This window comes from Spea bombifrons, chromosome 12, assembly GCF_027358695.1.
Source record: "Spea bombifrons isolate aSpeBom1 chromosome 12, aSpeBom1.2.pri, whole genome shotgun sequence".
Lineage (NCBI taxonomy): Eukaryota > Metazoa > Chordata > Amphibia > Anura > Pelobatidae > Spea > Spea bombifrons.
In genome coordinates, this window is record NC_071098.1 from 15653991 (window position 1) to 15674917 (window position 20927).

Sequence of the window (20927 nt, forward strand, 5' to 3'; positions counted from 1 at the left end):
TATGGTGTTGCTTTCCTTGCTTCTCTGGTAAAGTAAAGTGAAGGCTGGAATGTCTTTGTCCCCCACCACCAAAGAGGGGCACCACTGACAAAAAGGTCAACTCATATACCCCACCTAAAAGCTAAATCTTAATTTCCCTACCTAGTGAACATACTTGATCAAGTGGCATACGTGGACAAAAAAAAGGTACAGTACGCAAAAAGACAAAATGAAAAAGTGCCAATTAAGGCCCCAGCCTGTGGTGGACCTATCCTGGGGGCTCCATAGAGGCACCTGGGGCTTCCCTGTACCCTCAAGCTTTCCCTCTCACAGCAACTCACTTGATCTTAGGCTGATGGCACTGAACGGATGCAGCCTTTACTTATATGTTTAAGAATCACGCGTCTACAATAGGAGGAAGGTCCAGATAGGGGAGCAAGTACACTATAAAACGGGACAATGAAAGTGTATTATTTAAAGAAAGGTAATAAAGAATATGTACATTTGGTGCCACTGAGAGGAAAGGGAGTCGTAACAAAAAGCTAATCAAATGCTGGCATGGGGAATGTAAAGAGTCAGCTGCTTAGATGTCACGGTCAAAGAATGACATGCTGGGGTGACATGCTGCATATCATGTGCGGGGAGTGGGTAGTGACTGCTTAGTATCCCAGTCTCTCACAGCAACTATGTCCCAGCATCTGATCTACTCGTTGCCTGGAGACCAAATACACAATAAATGCAGCAATTGGCTGACAAGGAATCTCACACTAACATACACAGCCAAACATAGCCCCGCCGCACACCATCATATGGGAACACACAGCAATATATGTATTATACATAACGAAATCTGGACCAAACGGGGTCACTTCCAAAACAGAATCCAGCCTATAATAATATAGGCACCATATTAAGACGTCTGTGTTTGGAACTGTTTGGCTTACTTTGTTCCATTCTATAAGAGGAATCTGAGCATAGATCAAGTATTTATCCAAACCAAAAACAGTTCAATCACATTTAAGATTTCAGATGTCCCAACATCTCAGCACCACCACCTGAGAGACACTACACAGATGTGCAGATGCTCCCCATCGTTAACAAAATACACAAAATTATAGTAAAAGTATATTTGTTCTTATAACAGTTGGGATATGACATTTGGTCTTTATTTCTACGTTTTAATAGTTTTTAGTTATACATAATTACTCTTATTGAAAGGAATAGGATCTCCCTGCATTAAAGCATAGTAGGATAATAACGTGTCCATAAATTGTACTCTACAAACAGCACACAAACATTTTGCCATCAACAACAAAGCAAGGGCTAAACAAATCATGTCTGGCAGCCAAGTAGCCACAAGTACTCAAAAATGTATCACTAGAACCAGATACTGCCAATACCTATGGAAGCATTCTGGCTCATTTGATTTTAGATCACAAAACTCTACAGAGATTTATTTAGAACTCTCAATGCGGGCCATCATTTCCTAAGGATAAGTAAACATGGCAGCCCAAACAACTCACCTAATGTTTTAATATCCGCAACATTTAAACACTTATGAAAAGGACAACGGATACGTAGACCTGATGGACCATTGGCTACTTTGAACAGTCATTATTTCCTTACTGTATTTAAAATCGCAATGTTGCTATGACATTGTGAGAGCCCCACTGATCATCTTTAACAGCCATGTGGTCAGTTGATGCATGGCTGCATGAAGTGTTACATGAGAAATGTCAACATACAACTGTTATGTATGCCTATGGTGGCCCACAAGCAAAATAAAGCACATTTACGCCAATATGGGCATGTTGAAGACTGTACAGCCTGAACAACTAGATGCTACCCATCCATATAGCAAAGGATTCTATTTCTACGTGAAATAAAAAAGGATATGTATAAAAATTGATTCTGCTTGACAAGCTAAGAGGTCTTACTGCCACAGCAAATGATCTTATGGTTCAACGAGCAGGACTGGTTCCTATGGAAATAAGTCCACTTTTAAACCTTTCCGTTTCTTGAGATGATAACCTATTCACGCCTATGACGACACTGGGTTTAACGCAGAACCCGACTACATGTTAGCAATTCATTTAGCACAATACCAGATGCTGCTGACTTCATGGGGCAAAACGCCAAGCAGAGGTCCTCTGTTGCCTTCTGCACGGACTGAAGGTGAGACAGAAAGTATAACAGGTATAACATGCATCCATGTATAACATCCATGATACAAGTAACGTTGAAGGAAAACATACAATCTACCCGATTTTTTAACATCAACACACAAGTTGTGTGGAACTTAACATACTGAAATAGGTGATTCAAATATGTTATTTTTAAAGAGGCCACAATGGGTATTCTTTCTTTCTCGGTTATAAAGTACAACTGTGTTTTAAGTGAAGTGTAAGATTTCCCTTGCCATGTAATTAAATTAACACACTAAATTTAGACACTTACAGTTGAGAAGAATATGCACCTACCCCTTTTGCACATTAATATTCTACAGGTTGTGCTCTACAGAAGGCAGCGAGACCCAACACTTGCTACAACACTGGACAAAAAAAGCCTTCCCTGTTTATTAGTAGTTGGGATAACCAGGGTAACAGGTCTTATGATACTGTATTCCAGTGTGCAATCCCAACATATATACAGACTTAGACAAACATCTCCTGTGTTTACCAGCCATTATGCAAATTTGTGCACGGAAAATAGTTTTCTATGTATGCCTAAGAATTCTTTAATCTCCCAAGACTAGTGGAAATGTCTAGCTTCGAAGATTTTTTTCATACATTTTGTTGATGGCTAAATGCTCTACAAGCCCAAAACAACATGGACGGGCACTCTAATTAAGGGATTTGCTCACATCCATCGCTCACAGGTTCATTAAATCAAGCACACAGCCATGTAGTAGCAATATACACACAATGGCAAAACAAGGCCTGTACTGCAGCTGTGTCATCCTCAGTCGAATTTCTGCTCTGCTAGAGCTGTCCCATTTTGTTAAGTGCTGTTATTATGAAATGGAAGACTGCGCAAGAAGGAACAGAGTGCTGAAGGGCATATAATCGGCAGTCTTCTGTGGGAACTTCACAAAATAAGTTTCCACGGCTGAAAACACGAGCCTAGTGGTGTAAAGCTTGGCGTCGCTGGGTTATGGGGCGCAGAGTACATTCTTTGGTGAGATGAATCACATTTCTCCACCTTTGGGTTTGGCAGATGCCAAGTGGCTGCATACTGTCAACTATAACATGTGGTAGATAAGGAATTATGGTCTGGGACTGATTTTCATGGTTCAGACAAGAGCCATCACTTCAAACAAAGTTTCAACGTTACAACGGCATTCTAGACCATCTTCTATGCAGCAACAGTTTGGAGAAGTGAGGTCATACAGAAATTGTCTTTTGCATCTCAAGCGCAAAGCTTGCAAAGACCCAAGGCTTTCAAATACTGCTGTTTTAAATTTAAATTCTGATTTAAAACTAAGCAAAATGGTTTGTTGAGTTAGTGGTGATTACTTTTACAAGGTCTTTGCTCACATTTTCATGCCATTTAGATATGTACAAACAAGGGATCACACTTCAGTTACCAGGATACCATGTCAGTCTAGTTAAGATAACCTTTTACCCTTGAATCTCCATCCTAGACCATACTGACAACTTTTTTGCTATTGATGTGACTCCTCAAAGGGAGTTTGCGACTGTATTTTGTGCGTTTTGTTTTACATTAAGTGTGAATGTTCATTTTAAGTAGTTTGTCAACCGTTTTGGAGTTTTGTTTTAAACCTACTGCCCAGCAGAAGTCACATGTCAGAGGTATAAACAATGGTCAAGGATAACTCATGGGTGAGATGATTTGGCTATGCTAAGCACAAGAAAAGCCATTCAGGTTGCAAAAGACAGGGCTATCTGTTTTGTTGGGAGGGGTTGTTGCAATTCACTCATTTCTGTCACATTCTGAATCATACATTATGCTGTAATTAATGTCATCTTCCACACTAGTTACTTTGGCACAGCAGTAACTATAGTTAGAAAGACATATTGGATGGAGATGGAAAATAGCAGTCCATACTCGACTGTAAGCTCTATGGGCAGGGACCTCCTTTCATAATGTATCGTAATGTACCCTGATTGCACTTATTGTAAACTGCAGGACACTAAGTATTTCTGTTAGCACTCAAATAAAAATATACATAAACTGCTTTCAATGTGGCTTTAATAGAGCCTCAGAAGAAGTACTACAATAGACTGGCAGTCAAAGTTTGTTCCTTGCCTGGCTCTTTGTTGTTCATAACCAAATCTATTGAAGGCAGTCACCAGTTGATGAATAACTCTGCCTTGTCTGCACAGATGTCAGCATTTCCTACAAAGTGCTTCACTGGGTCAAGGACAACCCATGCAAAGACCCAAAAAGCAGGATGACTCTGCTCCAGCTCAAGCACCTACGAGCAAACTACGCTCAGCCATGACATGTTATGTTTTGGTTAAAGTCCACATTCAAACTTTGTCGGATACTCACATCAGCATTATTATTATTATTTTACTATGAGAAGTGTATTACTCACTAGTTTCAAACCTTGCCCTTCTCATTATAAAGCAGAAAAAGGGTATGAAAACGCCTACCCCTTCTTTTTTACATTGGATGATTCACATCACAACTGGATTCCCACTTATTATTTCCAACTGCTAAATTATTCCCAAGAGAAAAGCAGCTCCAGTGCTTTATTCTTGGTTTCACGTGGTTAGTAAACCAGTGGACATGTATGCATGTGCACCTCCTGCGTAAATTTGTCTACGCAGCCTTGCTTGAGAGCCGTACCTGCACCAAGTTTCCAGTTCATTTTAGATATTGAATCTTGATACACAGTAAACCATACACAACCTAAAACCCTTATCAGATTTGCAGTCTTTGAAAACTAAAATGCATCTGCCCCACAGTCTGTGTAGAGCACAAACTTCTAATAGCATGGACCATCTCCAGGCATTAACGGCACTACCCGCTTCTTCCAATGTCACCATTCCACTACCGTCCCCTACGCTCAAGATACCGAGGCTGGAAATAGTGTGCTGTAAGTGGCTCTTTTGGAAGCCATGGACTTTAAAGTGCTATGTGCTTAATCATACAGAATATAATCAATAAAGCCAATGGGATGGCACTTAAATATTTCAATATGCAATAAATATGTATCGGAAACTAAGATTATGTGTATGCCTCGGAAGCAGCCATTTTAACTTCCCATTTGCTCATTATTCCTCCTTACTTTATAAAATAATATAGTTATGTTACATTAGACATTTTCCCTATAGAATAAACTATGACTGTCAAATAACAGATTATTCCAAATACTAGTTCTTAGATCTGCACACAAAATATAAATCATATTTTCTTTTATTTTCACATAATTAATAATGGGTATTATAGTAAAACAATCTTTTATTTTCTTTTGTACTCCAAGAGGTGACACCTTGCCGTCACATCACATAACTGCTTTATACTGGAGGCACATGTGCATGAAATGCACTGGATATGGCTGGATATGATGTCAGCGCTGGAAAATCAAAACTTAAATAACTTAAAAACAGATAATTAAAAAACAACATTAGTGATAAAGGGCTTTGAGTAGTGGATTCAATAATGGTTTTCTCTCTGACTGGAAACCTGCAGCTGATTGAGACAAGAGATATTGACAAATTATTTTAATTGTGAAATAAAAACAGGGACAAAATATTTCAAGTAATTCAATCTCTTATTTGTCCAATGTTATTTACTTCTGGAGTTGTGCCCCTCGGACAACCAAGCTTTTGCCAAAAGAATCGACTCATCACTTCCCACCAAGTCAAGGTTCTCTCAATACATTTTAAATGTTCTCCCTGTATTCACTAGATCGCTTGTGTTCAAATTATACCTCTTAAAAGGAATATATGTTCCCAATATGTTTTCTAAAGCATAAAGTAATACATCCTTAATGCTTTATCTTAAGCCACTTTAAATATATAATTTTACTTACCTTTATGTTTAACATGAGTACTCGCCTACACATAACCCGCTTCCAATGCGGCACGTAACCTCATTGAGTAAACATGGAGACCACAATTGGCATCAGGCATTCTAACAGGAGATACCCATTAAATGCCTTCATGAGATACTGTATTGTTTGCCTCCCCAACCCCCCTGTTTCATCTTGGTAATTTATGAATGAACTGCACTGGTGAACACTAATACTACAATTTAAGGAATTCACCCGTCACACACAGGGCTCAGGGATAATTTCATCCTGGGCTACTCAAACCTGAAGATTCTAGGGCCGCCAACAAAGATTTACTTCTAACTCCATGTTTAGTTAGTTCAATGTTTAGATCCTTGCTGTGGTCATCGTTGCAGCCTTCTATAGAGTGTCTTGTGGTGAAGGTTTTAGAGAGGAATTCACAGTGCAAAGAGCCAAGATACTAAAACAAAGACCAGCACAATGTTCTAAAGCAATCATAATTAGAAAACAGTGGAGTGAAAAATTTTGTTTTTCTCCATGTCATTTTGTGCATTCATGTTCTAGGTAGTGATGGTTATTAGATCTTCAACCTAAATCTATTAGATGAAACATAACCTGAGTTGCTAAATTTAAATTAATTTAAGAGACACTCACTGCTCCATGTCAAAAAGTAATCTACCAGTTACTCACATCTAGTTATGAGACCTTTAGCACCAATAATTGCAATCACCTTCCTGTACTTATTGATCAGTCTCTCATTCCATGGGAGAATTTTGGCCAACTCCATGCAGAATTGCTTTTTAGGCATTTGTGGGTTTTCCAGAGTATGAACGGCTTGTTTCAGGCCTTAACACATCTCAATTATTATGTATGGACTAGGCCATTCCAAAATTTGACATTTCTTTTTTCAACTGTTTTGTGCGTTTCTGTTATTGTCTTGCTGCATAACCCGGTTGCACAGCCCGACATTCTCCTGTAGAATTTCAGATGCAAGGCATAATTCATGGCTCCTTCAATGACGAGAAGCTGTCTGTGTTCTAACGCAGCAAAGCATGCCTACAGAGTGGCACTGCAACCACAACGCTTGACCACTGGTATGAGGTTATTAATGGAGAATGCAGTATTTGCTTTTCGCCAGACATAATGTGACCCATTTTGCCTAAAAAGTTTGACTTATCTGACAATAAGATGTCATTCAAGAACTCTTGGGGAATGTTCAAGTGCTTTTTGACAAACTGGACAATCACGTTCTTATTACACAGCAGATGTCACCCCCTTACTATTCTACCATTAACCCTGTGTTTGCCAAGCGTGATTGAGGCATCATGAACACTGAGCTTCGCAGGGGCAAGAGAAACCTGCAGATGTTTTTGTGATTACATATTCACCCTTTGCTATGAAGTCCCTTAATAAGGTGCCACCAATTACCTTCAGAAGTCACATAATTAAAGTCAATCTGTGTGCAATCTAAGTGTCACATGACTTCAGTATACATACACCTGAAAGGCCCCAGAGTCAGGTGCTCCACCACTGAGCAAGTTGCACCATGAAGGCAAAGTTGTGGAAAAATGCAAGGAGGGCATTAGAGAGGCAACAAAGAGACCAAAGATAACGCTGAAGGAGCTGCAAAGCTCCACAGCAGACATTGGAGTATCTATCCATGGGACCACTTTAAGCTGTCCAGAGAACTGGGCTTTACACAAGAGTAGCCACAAAAAAAGCCATTGCTTAATGGGGGGGGGAGCAAACAGGTTTGCTGTTCACTAAAAGGCATGTGGGAGATTCCCCAAACATATGGAAGAAGGTATTTTGGTCAGATGAGACTAAAATTTTGCTTTTTGGCCATCAAGGAAAACACTGTCTGGCGCAGTGGAGGTGGCAGCACCATGCTCGGGGGATGTTTTCTGGGAAACTGGTCAGGATTTAAGGAATGATGGATGGCATTAAATACAGGGAAATTCTTTTGAGAAACCTGTTTCAGGCTTCCAGGGATTTGAGACTGGGACGGAGGTTCAATGACGCCAAGCATGCTGCTAAAGTGGTTTAAGGAGAAACATTTAAATGTCTTGAAATGAGGGGGGATAACTTAAGAAAGCATGATCTAGCAAATTAACAACTACTATACGTGAGTCCACAAAATCTGACCATACTCAATGTGAAACATAACCTAAAATGCTTAACATCAGATAGAACATGGTAAATACTTTCTCACACAACTTTTTTGTTTGCTTTCCAATTAAAACTGCAATTATTTGGTACAGGTGGAAAGTTTATATTGAACAAAATTAGTACATAGAGTAGTTAAGATATACCCCACAATATACCACCATACTCCAAACTAAACCAAAATCACAACTTGAGTAGACATTCAGTTGCTTGAGGGAAATGCACAATTTGCCATTTAATGTCAGTGTCCAATGTGCCAAAAAACATCAAAGCTCAACTGATAAACCAGTCAAAAGAATGAATAAAATATAAAACCGTTATCTACATAGTGCTTAGTTTCTGCTGCTACTTTTCATTAAAAGTGCACGTTTGTACCAATATAAATTAGCAAACCCACAAACATAATGCCGCAGAGAGCAATCAAGCTTGTGTTTCTAGTAGACCCCAAGAGAAAGATTGTGATAATTTCACTTGCAAAGTAATAGGAGATTAATTAATAACACTTGGGTCCCATTTATACATTTTACAACTAATGGTATCTTGAAAATGAACCAATAGGTTATTTTGTATTTACAATAAAGTGCTTTACCTTACTATAGTGTGGTTAGAAAAGCTCCTTCCAACAATTTTCAGGTTTTTTTTCACATAATTACATATCCATAAAAGTTGAAATGGTCTAAAGGTCTTAAACATAACTCTACAAGAACTACAACTCCCATTACTCCAGCTACCATGTTTGATCTCAGAACACTTTCTGTTTTAAGATTTACAAGGCTGGTCACAAAGGAGTAGTGGACACAGAGCATCTTCTTTTTAGGTGTGCTTGCCCTGGCTTGGCGAATGCAGTGACAAATACCCAAAATGTGCTCAAACGTGCCTGTTCTTGGAGATCTGAGATTCTATAACTCCTCAAGTTCAAGAGTGAAATAAACTGAATACCTATATTAAATGTGCAGGTTTTTTTTCATATACTAAAACTACTGTTTCTCTGCACACCAAGATTAGAGAGCATGGAAGTGCAGCGCAGACCCAGAGCTTGTGCCAACAACATTAAGAAGTACTGTACTTACATGTAGTTAGTGTGCCTGCCAAAAGCAGGATATCATCTCCCTCTCTTTTTATAAACCCACCGGCATATACAAGAATTCATTAATGCAGCTGTGAGATATCAGAGGCATAAAACAATAAAAGGGAGGAATAGTACATATGACGAATGGTGTATTCTGCTACACATTTTAACAACATCTGGAATCATTATATTCAACAAAGTCCTTTGGAGACTTGAACTGATATACTTTACCAACCGTGTAACAAATTGTAGCCCAGTTATAATCAGAGGTAGAGGTGGGAGAAGAAAGCTTAACAGTTTTGTTCGTATATGAACTTTGACCCAGCTCCCCCACCCCAGACAAAAATCTCAGAAGGACCAACAATATGGTATTTTCTTTCCAACCAATTAACAGGGTAATGCCGCGTTGTTAAGTGCCCCTGGACAACACTTGCTTTTGCATTAATTACTGTCAAATTTCTGGAACAACATACAACACAATTTGTAGCTTCCTGGAGACCAGATATGCCTCGGAGAACATAGACCCATTTGTCCTTCTACTAAAAAAATGATTCAGAAGAAAATGCTTTATTTTTCCTAAAACTATGGGATCTCGGTCTAGTGCCCTAAATATAAATGCAGTGCAATGAAGACCAACTCGATCTATTAACTCATGTGTCCAACGCTAACGCTCATTGGCTGCTAAACATCACTCAAAAAGTGATCCCAAGCTGCCTAGAAACTGACCAGCTTGTAAAGTAGTTACTAAATCACCGCAGATGTAAATAATACGACCCTACAACTCAGACAGCAACTATGTGCTCAGATCTCAAACAAACGCTTTATACCGACCAAACACTATACTTAACAAAGCAGCTGTGTTGTGTGTATAACCCAACAAACAAGGCACTCCACACTTTATGTCGGTTTATTTTAGTGTAGAGTCTTTAAGTTAATACCATCTATGGGACCAACACAGAAAACAATGTAAAGTTACATAAGCTTTTGAGATCTCTAAGGTCTCTTCATCAGATGGAATGTATTCCAGGTCTCCATGGCGACTAGAAATAACCTACTGGCACCTGGGAAGTATACCTGGTACCAGTTATCAGGGCTGGTCTCCCTGGGCTATAAGGGGCTGATGAGGTAGGTGCCACGGGTGCACTGCACACAGGCGACCACATTCTATGAACCTTAGAGACAGCAACGGATAGCTTCTAAGAAGTAAGAGGGAGAGGGTTAGTGTGTGTGTGCTATAGCGTTGAGTCAGTGTGTGTGTATGTGTGTAAAATGTCTGTATGTACATAATGTATATATGAGTTGGTGTGTTTGTGTGTTAGTGCATGTGGTTAATGTGTATGAAGGTGTGGTGTGTGTGTGTCAGCATAAAGTGTATGTGTATTAGTCTATGGTGTTAGCATGCGTGTCCATTAGTGTCTGCCACTCTTTGGTGTTAGTGAGCTGTATTTGGGAACTAATATTTATCAATTAATTAACTTGATTTACTAATAACTTAATGTATTTATTTATTGGCTTATAAAATGGATATTTTCAGCAATTTAAAAATTCTTTATTACATGGAATATCATTAATATATATTTGCCAACTATTTACTGTATTGATCAATACTTTATTAAAACTATTTTTCTATTACATATCTTTTATCTTTTTTTGAGCTGGCTCCTAGATCCAAACTAAAATTTTTTGACGACCCCTGCCACTAAAGACCCAATTTCTGCTCTGGCTAATATTGCAATATGCAGTTTTTAGTTAAAGAGGTAGAAATAATTTTTATGGATTACATAAAAAATGACAGTATGGATTAGTACTATACAAATTATATATATATTTAAAAAATCAGAATATAGATTTTCAGGAACATATCACTCGAGCACAAGATGTTCTTTAAATGGCACCAGAGGATCTGTCACAAAGACTAAGCTGTCAGCTGGTGACTGAGATGAAAACATTTCTCCTCACCAAATTTGCTATACATAATGCAGCACAAACTTGGGCTAACATGCAAGAGACCTTCTGGGGATGACTGTTCAAAATGTATAGGTCAATGTGATGAAATGCTACATCTTAACTCACTATATATTGATACATCTCATTGAGTCTTCAATTGATCTACCTGCATTTACGGGAAGAGATCCTAAAACCAGTGCAACCAGCAATCCCTGAACACTGGCTTTCAAAACCAGCTCACCACAAAGACCCACGTCTTCCCTATACACTACAGCGCATGAGAATGAAAAATACACCCTGGATGTGCCTACATCCAGTGCCGGACACAAGTAAACAAAAGCTGTTATCCGTGTGACTGCACCACAGTCAGAATGTGTCTCCTTCGAGTGGTACGTGCATCGCAAACCATTCCATTTACCAAGAACAAAATACTGGAAGTCCAGTGTGAAAGGGGCCTAACAAAATTCAAGGAATAAGCAGCCATAGTAATGCATGGGTACCATCAGCGCCAACAGGGGAGGAAACAATTTTCTCTCATCTCAACAACTAAAGGACCAAGAGTCAAGGCTGCCACCATGTACAGGGACCACAACATGTATAAGGTGATGTGTTGGTGAGTCAGATGACACTTCACACCTCCCTGTGTGAGGGACCCCAGGTGATGCCCCAGGTCACCTTGTCACTGTGCCCCCTTTCCACTCTGCACCTCAGTGACCATACCCTTCCCACTATTACTGGACCCGGTGCCCTGGTTAGCTGCCTTTTTTGCCCCAGCTTTAATTGGTCCACTTTACTGAGGGTTCCTCTCATGGGTTTCCCATTGGATCATTTCCTCTCGCCCCCAAAACAGTCTGGACTGCGCCCCTGTGGCGCTCCAGCTTCCCTTTTACCTCGGCGAGTGCGTGCATTCCTCCTCCTCCCCATTCTGTTATTTTGGTCTCCAGCACTAGGTTCCCCTGTCTCTAACGTACCCCCTGTTTCCTGGCTCCCTTGGCCCATGGTCACTGTTTCCAGCCGGTTCTCAGTATAAAATCAAGTGACCCAGGAACAGACACCGAGCCAATATGATATCTGTGCCGGTTAAGCACCCAGCCCCGGTAATATCTGCCCGAGTAAGAGTCTCCCCCCCCGTTGCCTCGGTTACCTTTGCCCGGGTCACAATGTGCGTGGCCAGTTTCACCACCGCGAAGTTGCCCTTGCCGATAGTCCTTTCTATCTCATAGTATCCGATCCTGGCAGGGGCCGCACGATGCGGCGGGAGTTGGGTCCCGGGACCCCCGGGCACTGTGGCCGCCATCTTGCGCGAGAGAGTCCCGGTCTGACCGGCGGACACCGCGGCCTGACGTCAGGGGGCAGGACTTGCTGACGGGTGCACGGGGGGTTGGCCGTGACGACATGGCTGTGTAGAGGAACGGCTTGGGGGGGTTATTGAATATTTCATTTCTGTATCATATATAGTAGTCCTGTATGTAGCTATAGTTTTATTATACATATAATATGCACGGGTACAATAAATGTAGTACTTTTATTACTTTTATATAGCAAGTACAGCTTGTCGCATCCCCTCGTACAGCACTGCAGTGTGGGTTGGTGCTTTTTAACCAGTGAGATGGAAATGTTTGCGAAGTGTCAGTTTTTGTTTATATAATAGCTAAACCACCATGTTTAAGTGAATTTACACATAGCTTAAATTTCTCAAATTTGTTCGAATTGCTGTGTTAATTAGTGGCTGAATTCTATAAAGCAAGCTTTACAGTAAGTACCGGAGTGGTAACTAGAAAGCTTGGCGCTTGGGCAAGGTCAGAGGTCATATCCCAGGCTGGGGCCACATCTGCCCCAGAAGAGGCGAGGAGCCGTTGCGTGGGCAGCTGGCCTTCGTGCCCCCCGAGAAATACCTCGCCAGAGACACAATGATTGGGAGCATAATGGGGAAAACAACAAGCACTTGATGAAACTCAATTAGCAGAACTTTTCTATCTGGGAGCCATGCAAGACTCTACCTGTCCCATCGTTTGGACTGGAAGGATCTCTGGAGCAATGTCCGCCTGCTCCCCGGGATCACGTGGCATTTTACTTCAGTTTATTAGAAGCCTTCTCTCTGGCTTGGCTGTCAGGTCGTGGGCCTCTGTTTCTTTCTATAATGCGCATTAGATCCTACAAATTTGAGGAGGGGGCAGATTCCTGCTTCAAATAGTTTTTGATATGAATTTGGCACGTAAAAGTCTTGTTACAAACATCCGCGCACCAGTGGACATTTTCATCTACGTTTAATATTATTGTGTTTCAGGGGCTGAGTCTTCGCAGGTTTTACCATATGAGCCAGTTATGGGACTGTTCCTTCTATTTGGTAACATCTGGTTTATCCAACCATAAATATGTATCGTTGTTGCCAAATACTGAATTAGGTGTGTCAGTTTCAGCTATTTTACTAGCAAATTCAATACGTGTCATTCCATCTAAAATATTTAGTATCAGCAAATTCATTATTCATGTCAAAAAAATGATTCAGCCTTATAAAAACGCGCACAAACCACATAGCATTGTATACGGCATGCTCGTTGTGTATGCACACCACCTCACCGAGGCCATGTCGAAGTATACTACCTACCTACTGTGTTGCCCTACGTAGGGTGAGCATTGACATTGTCAGAAAAAGGGAAACATATATATATAGGGAAGAACAATCCCCTTGGTCCCAATCTATTCTACCCAAGGAGTTGGGTTCTATATAAACCCAGCAACACCTCACTGCCTTCAGCTCACAAGCCTGCTAGACAGTCAGGAGAGCCTGAAGCAAAGAGGAAGAGCTCAAGAGAATTTCTTTTAATTCACATGATTGACATGATTTGCTCTGGGCTTAATTGCTCTGGGCTTAATTGGCTAACGTTCTACAACTTGGATGCCCAGGTATATGGATATGAAATTGGAAGTTCATTGATATCTGCATCCTAAAACAAAGTAAACTGCTTATTTAACCCCCTGCTAAAAGCCTGACCCAACCAACATGACGAAACTCCCATTACTTTTTCTTCTAATCTCTTAAAAACTAGAAAACCTTCTGCAAACCTTTCTTTAATATACGTAAGATTTGCCGAATATTTTTTAAAAAATCTAGGTGAGCCAAAATTATCATATGGCAATCCCACCAGGAGCTCTATCCACATTTCCTCACAATGCACTATCCAAATGACAGACCAAGTTCGCTGCTCTCTCCTTCATCCCTCACCCTCAGTCCCTCACCAAATCCTGCCGCCTTCACCTGAAAAACAACTCCCAAATCTGCCCATTCCTCACATAAGAAACAACCAAAATACTAATCCACTCTCTTGTGATATCCCGTCTGGATTATTGCAACTCCCTACCAACTGATCTCCCCTCTCCTGCCTTTCACCTCTCCTATCCATCCTCAACACAGCAACTAGACTAATCTTTCTCCATCACTGTTCCTCATCTGCTGCTCATCTTTGACAATCGCTCCACTGGCTCCCCATACCCTCCAGAATCAAATTCAAACTCCTGACCTGCAGAGCACTTAAGAATTCTGCCCCCCCATGTATCTCTACCCTCCTATCCAAATACACCTCTAAACGCCCTCTTCGTTCCTCTCATGACCTCTTCTGGCTCCCGTATTCAGGATTTCACCTGTTCTGTCTGACCTTCTCCCTCATCCATGACTTTCAAAAGCTCTTTGAAAACCCACCTCTTTTGAGAAGGATACAAACCTCCCTCATAACGCTCTTAGCCATCATCCTAATCAAGCCACCTGAACAACCAACAACCACTACAGCTCATCCACCAAAATTGTACAATGGAAGACTGGAAGAACGTTGCCTGGTCTGATGAGTCTTGATTCCAGCTGTGACATTCAGATGGCAGGGTCAGACTTTGATGTAAACAACATGAAAGCATGGATCCATCCGGCCTTGTATCAACGATTCAAGCTGGTGGTGGTGGTGTAATGGTGTGGGGGACATTTTCTTGGCACACTTTGGGCCCCTTAGTACCAATTGAGCATTGTTTAAATGCGACAGCCTACCATATGTCCATATGGACCAAAATCTCTGAGGAATGTTTCCAGCACCTTGTAGAAAGTATGACACAAAGAATGGAGGCAGTTCTGGAGGCAAAGGGGGTCCAACCCAGTATTAGCACGGTGTACCTAATAAAGTGGCCAGTGAGTGTACATTATTAAACATAGCAACCAAAAGAAACTGGACAGACATTAAGTGTGCACTGTCCAATATACATTGACCAAAAGATGCAGTAAGAAAAACCATAAACACAAAGAAAGGATCCAGTCCTGATGTAAATGATGTATCAGCCCAAATAGTTGTTTATTACTTTTTATAGTAATATAATCCATTGTGTGTAATAATATTGAAAATACAGTATAATTGATTTGCAACACAAAACCTTCCAGCCCTAGAAGAGATTGAAATGTGGAATGTTCTGCAAAGTTTATTTTTCATCTATAAATAACTCTGTTACATAAATAGCAATGAAACTAACCAGGATTTCCCACGAAATAATACAGCCTTTTTGGTATCCAGAACAGAACTGAACAGGTGATTCTCTTCAAGTATATACATCCTGCACAAAATTAATTATACAGTAAAAACAGTTATTTTCCTAAAAGATATACTCTTCTGCAATACAGGGGTCTAAAAGTAGACTGCCAGAATTGTATTTTTGATTTATATAGCACCATCATATTCCACAGTGCTACACAACAGAAATTAGACTTGGGCGCCGGCCAACTCTTCATGTTCGTCTTCGAGGGGGAAAAAATCTTCATATTCCACCTGTTCCTGTTTTCGGTTCGGGCGAATATTCGTGTACATTCTTCGTTTCGCTTTTTTTTTCTGTTTTTTGCCGTTTTTGTATAAGGGGTTAATACGGGGTTAACCGCACTTACCGCATTTACCGCACTACGCAGCAGCTTTGGTGCCATGATTTTAAATGTCCGTACGAGCAACTCTATTGGTCACCTGCAGGGGGCTTTCTCTGCCATCAACCAATGAATTACACTTGTACTTCATTGGTTGATGGCAGATGAGCCCCCTGCTGGCGACCAATCGAGTCGCTCATATAGACCTTTAAAATCCTGGTGCCGCAACTTGGCCGGGAGAGACCACTGGTCTCCCCGCTCCAAGAGCTAAAGGTCCGTACGAATGACCAATAGAGTCGTTTTAATAATTAGTGAAAGATTGACTGCCAGGTAAGATATTTTTCCTGCAAGTGCAAAGGCAGTAACTCACCAGTCCTGTATTATAATAAAAGCATGGCAATATATAATGTAAGGGTGATCACATGTTCCAGATAAAACAGGGCTATATACTTAAAATGGGCCCTTCTAAATCTATTTACTTAGGACCCTTAAAAACCTAAAGCCACTCCTTCTTGGATACACTGTTTTTATAATGATGCCATTTTGGAATTATCTATTGGCATTGCAGCATAAACACCAACATCAGATCAGGAACGGCAACGGCCTGGGAAATGGGAAGGACATGAACTCAACTGCATTCCTGTGCAGAGAAATCTGATGCATGTGCTGCCTCTCACTGTGTGTACCTTTTGTAATTACCAGCATTTATATAGAGATTTGTCTTAAAATATAATATGATCTTCATCTAAGTTACAATAATGAACAAACACAATGTTTCTATACGAATAATACAACAATTATTGTATTGTTCTTGCCCATATTGAATACATCAAACATTCATGGTGGGTTAGAAAGGTATGTGAACCCCCTAGACTAATCACTTCAACAAAAGCTAACTGGAGTCACGAGTTGGCAAACCTTGAGTCAAATCAATAAAACGGGATTGGGGTGTATTTTAGAGATACTTTGACATACAAAAAAACACTCAAATATTTTAAGTTTGCTATTCCAAGGAATCGCCTGCTGATTTGAATCATGCCTCACAAAAAATATCAGACCTACAATCAAGAATTGTTGATTTGCATTGAAAGGGTTACAACGTAGTCTTGACAAGTTCACATATTCGGCAGTCCACAGTTACACAAATTGTTTATAAATGGAGACAATTTAGTAATGTGGCTCCTCTTTCTAGAAGTGATGACCCCAAGGGCACCATACAGAATGCTCAATGAGGTAAAAAAAGAACCTTAGAGTAACAACTAAAAGCTTGAAGCGATCATTGGAACTGGTTGACATCTCTGTTCGTGAGTCTACATACACAAAACATGGACATGTAGTGCATGGCAGGACACAAAGGAAGTCACTGCACTCCATTTCAACATAGCTGTTAGCCTGAAGTTTGCCAAAAAAACACCTTGACACTCCACAACGCTACTGGGAAAATGTTTTGTGGACTGATGAAACTAAGGTTGAATTGTTCAGGAAGAACAAGCAGCACTACTTACAACACTAAAGGGCAATGTGTACCAACATGAAAAAATCATCCCAAAGGTGAAGCACGGTGGAGGAGGCATCATGCTTGCCGTCATCAGGGGGACAATGAATTCCCAAGTTTATCAAAGTTATCATGTGGGTTAATGTCAGGGTGGCAGTCCGCCAGCTGAACCTCAGTAGAAGTTGGGAGATGCAGCAGGACAATTACCCTAAACATCAAAGTAAATCTATTAAAAAAATACCAGTGGCTCAGTCAGAACACAGACCCATTAGAGATGATGTGGAGTGACCATTCATACCAGACCTTTTAGGAATATGGATTACCTTAAGCAGTTCTGTAAGGAAGAATGATCTAAATCGCCTCCTGAACATTGTGCAGGTCTGATCCACAGCTACCGGAAGCGATTGTTTGAGGTAAATGCTGCCAAAAGTGGTCCAATCAATTATTAAATCCAAGGGTTCACTTACTTTTTCCACCAGTGCTGTGAATGTTTAATGGGTGCATACAATAAAGGCATGACAGATTATCATTATCTGTGTGTTATTAGCTTCAGCACATTGTGTTTGTATATACCTGATCTCCTTAAACAGCTCAGCTCCATGCCGGCACCTAGCTGCTTGACTCCTTCGGAAATGGTCTAGTTTGCTGACACAGTGGGATCAGTCCTGCGTAGAGGTGAATAGTTGCTTGGGTGATCCCCATACCTGGGTTTGACCCGGAGATTGCCGGGTGAAGCACCGCTTCTCCGGGTCAAGACCAAAATCCTCCGGGTCGTGGGGTATTGACACGCCCTACTCCCCGCCCATTTTTCCTTTAAAAGGAGGTGCTTCCCACTGCCGTCAGTAGGAACGCCCCCGATGCCAGCGGGAACTCCGACTGACGTCACGGGACTGCCAGTGGGCAGTCCTGGCCGCGTCCCGCAAGGGAAGTCTCTGGGTAGCTCTGCAAAGAAATACCCTGCAGATTGCAGATAGTTAGAATGGCAGCGTCACGTCAAAAAGAAACACACAAAAAAGCAGTTTACAATACATCGTGTTATACAGCCTTTTTCCCAGGACACACATACAGTTTACAGACACTGTGAAGAATTGGCTTATTATGAATTGTATCCCTGGCTGATGTGTCATCCTATCAAAAGGGACCCAGTGATCTTACTCCACACTTATCCACACCAGAGAGCCAGAAATCTAAAGAGGGTGCAGCGCATTATATTTTTGTTCAGGTCACACTGAATATTTTGGTTGTGAATTGAAGTGAGTGAAAACACCTCATCAAGAAGGGTTTCATTCCAGCTCCTGAGTGGAAGCAGATATTATCTCTACCACATCATCAATCGTGTGCTGCACTGACACGTACACACTGCCAACCTACACCATGGCGCCTGATAACACAAACAAAGCAGCCATTAAATGCAAAATAGCATCATTACATCACGGCAGCTACAACCTGGGATTCTATGATTTGTGTTTCCACTCATAATGCTTCACACACATACAAAAACTCGTGAGACAGACTGGCGCTTACGTCATTTGCGTGGTCGGGATAATATAGTGAAGCAAAAGGGGCGGGGCTCCTGTTAAGCGCGCCCACTATGTTTGTAACCATGCCAACATTAAATGATGCAGAATGCGTGGCAACATCGGCGCGGTGACACAACGAAGAAAGACCAAAACTGGCAATGCTCAGCTGTGAGCCGAGATAAACATGAATGCGGGTCAGACAAATGTGAAACAGCGTGTATTTACTCTCAGGTCAATATTCATTGAAACTAATCGGCCGTCTGTTTAATGACGGCAAAGGGAAAATCGTTTTTGTTTCTAGTGTTTAGAACTCTTTGGAAACATGCGTGGGGGTGACGCACTGCTGCGGTAGCGAACGCTACTCGCTAGGTAGAATTGTGCGAGGAACGAAGTGGTACCCATAGCAACAGTGACGTCAGAGGCGCTGCGGCAGTTTTAGGGTGACACCGTGCGTCGAAATAAGAGATGATAGCAGCCAAACTGTGCACGGATTTATATGTAACGTTTGCTGAGCCTGCGACATACGCATGTAAAAAAAGCTCCTGATAAAATATTGTTTTATTTAGTAGCATATAATTTGATGGGAAATAAAAATCTATCTGACAGGAGAAGTTCCCGCCGTTAATGGGCACAACTCTGGGGCCCAAACCACCCACCCTGTGATTCCCCTTTTTGTAGGAGTACAGGAGAGTGTGAGGTGTATGTGTGTGCAGGGCTCAGTTGGTAGCATTTCCTAGTATAATACCTTATGAGTAATGGCTGTTTTCAGCACTTATCTTTTTTCATCCTGAGTTTCCTTTTCTCATATTTTCATACAGCGCCAGCAATTCACACAGCGCTTGTTACAGTCCATACATTCAAAGTACGACAGCTACAACAGACAGACTGAGGCAAAACGATTTGTTGGGTAAAGAAGGCCTAGCTTGCAAGTTTACAATCTAGTATGAAAATAATCTAAATAATGAGGAAAATACAAAAAAATCCTTGTATTTATAATAATTACAGCCACTGCGAAAGGAGAAAAAAAAAATTTAAGTATTTGTCAACACCTCATATGGCTAGGATTTTTCAATTTTGATACTTTCAAAGAAAATCTCTAAACCATGTGCGTTGCTAATTTCAAACTCCATGTTTCCTATGCAGGGACTATCTTTTTAATGTGACTGCAGATAAAAAATGTTGGCTCATCTAGTCTGCCCATTTTTCCTGATGTAAATACTCGGACCTTAATCAGTCATTACTCTTGTTTAGTTTAGGATAGGTTTATGCAGTAGCGTACCTAGGGGGGGGCGGTCCGCACCGGGTGCCGCTCATCAGGGGGGTGCCAACTTGCCGGCACCCGGCACCCCTCCAGAGACGGACAGTAATGTCCGCCGCTGGAGGAGCAGGCTCGCAAGAGAGCGGTATCGGAGGTCTTTAACAGACCTCCGGCTCCCTTGAGTGATTTTAAGCCGGTTCCCCTGAACCGGCTTAAAATCACTCAAGGGAGCCGGAGGTCTGTTAAAGACCTCCGATACTGCTCCCTTGCGATCCGCGCGGCAACTGCTGCTGTGCAGAGGGCACTGTGGGCGCGGCTTCAGTGCCGCCGGGATCTGACAACAAACCCCGGCGGCACTGAAGCCGCACCCACAGTGCCCTCTGACCCGGAAGAAGACAGAAGAAGAGGAGCGAAGAGGAAGACTGCTGTACGAAGATAATAGGTAGAAAAGAAGGTAGGAAATCATTCATTAAGACTGAGTGACAGTGAGAGTGGATTGGTATGTGTGGAATCTGTGGATTGATATGTGTGGAATCTGTGGATTGATATGTGTGGATTGGTATATGTGTGGAATGTGTGGATTGGTATGTGTGGAATCTGTGGATTGGTATGTGTGGTATGT

General features: G+C 41.3%; 1 protein-coding gene across 1 annotated transcript in view; it reads right to left on the reverse strand.

The window, feature by feature from the left end:
- The window catches only part of SIK3 (SIK family kinase 3), a 52667-nt gene extending 40201 nt beyond the window's left edge, over positions 1–12466 (reverse strand). The window contains exon 1 of the mRNA XM_053452632.1: positions 12289–12466. Coding sequence (XP_053308607.1) covers positions 12289–12441 — 153 coding nt within the window. The 5' untranslated portion in view covers positions 12442–12466. The remainder of the gene's footprint in view (positions 1–12288) is intronic.
- Between the last annotated feature and the right edge of the window lie 8461 nt (positions 12467–20927).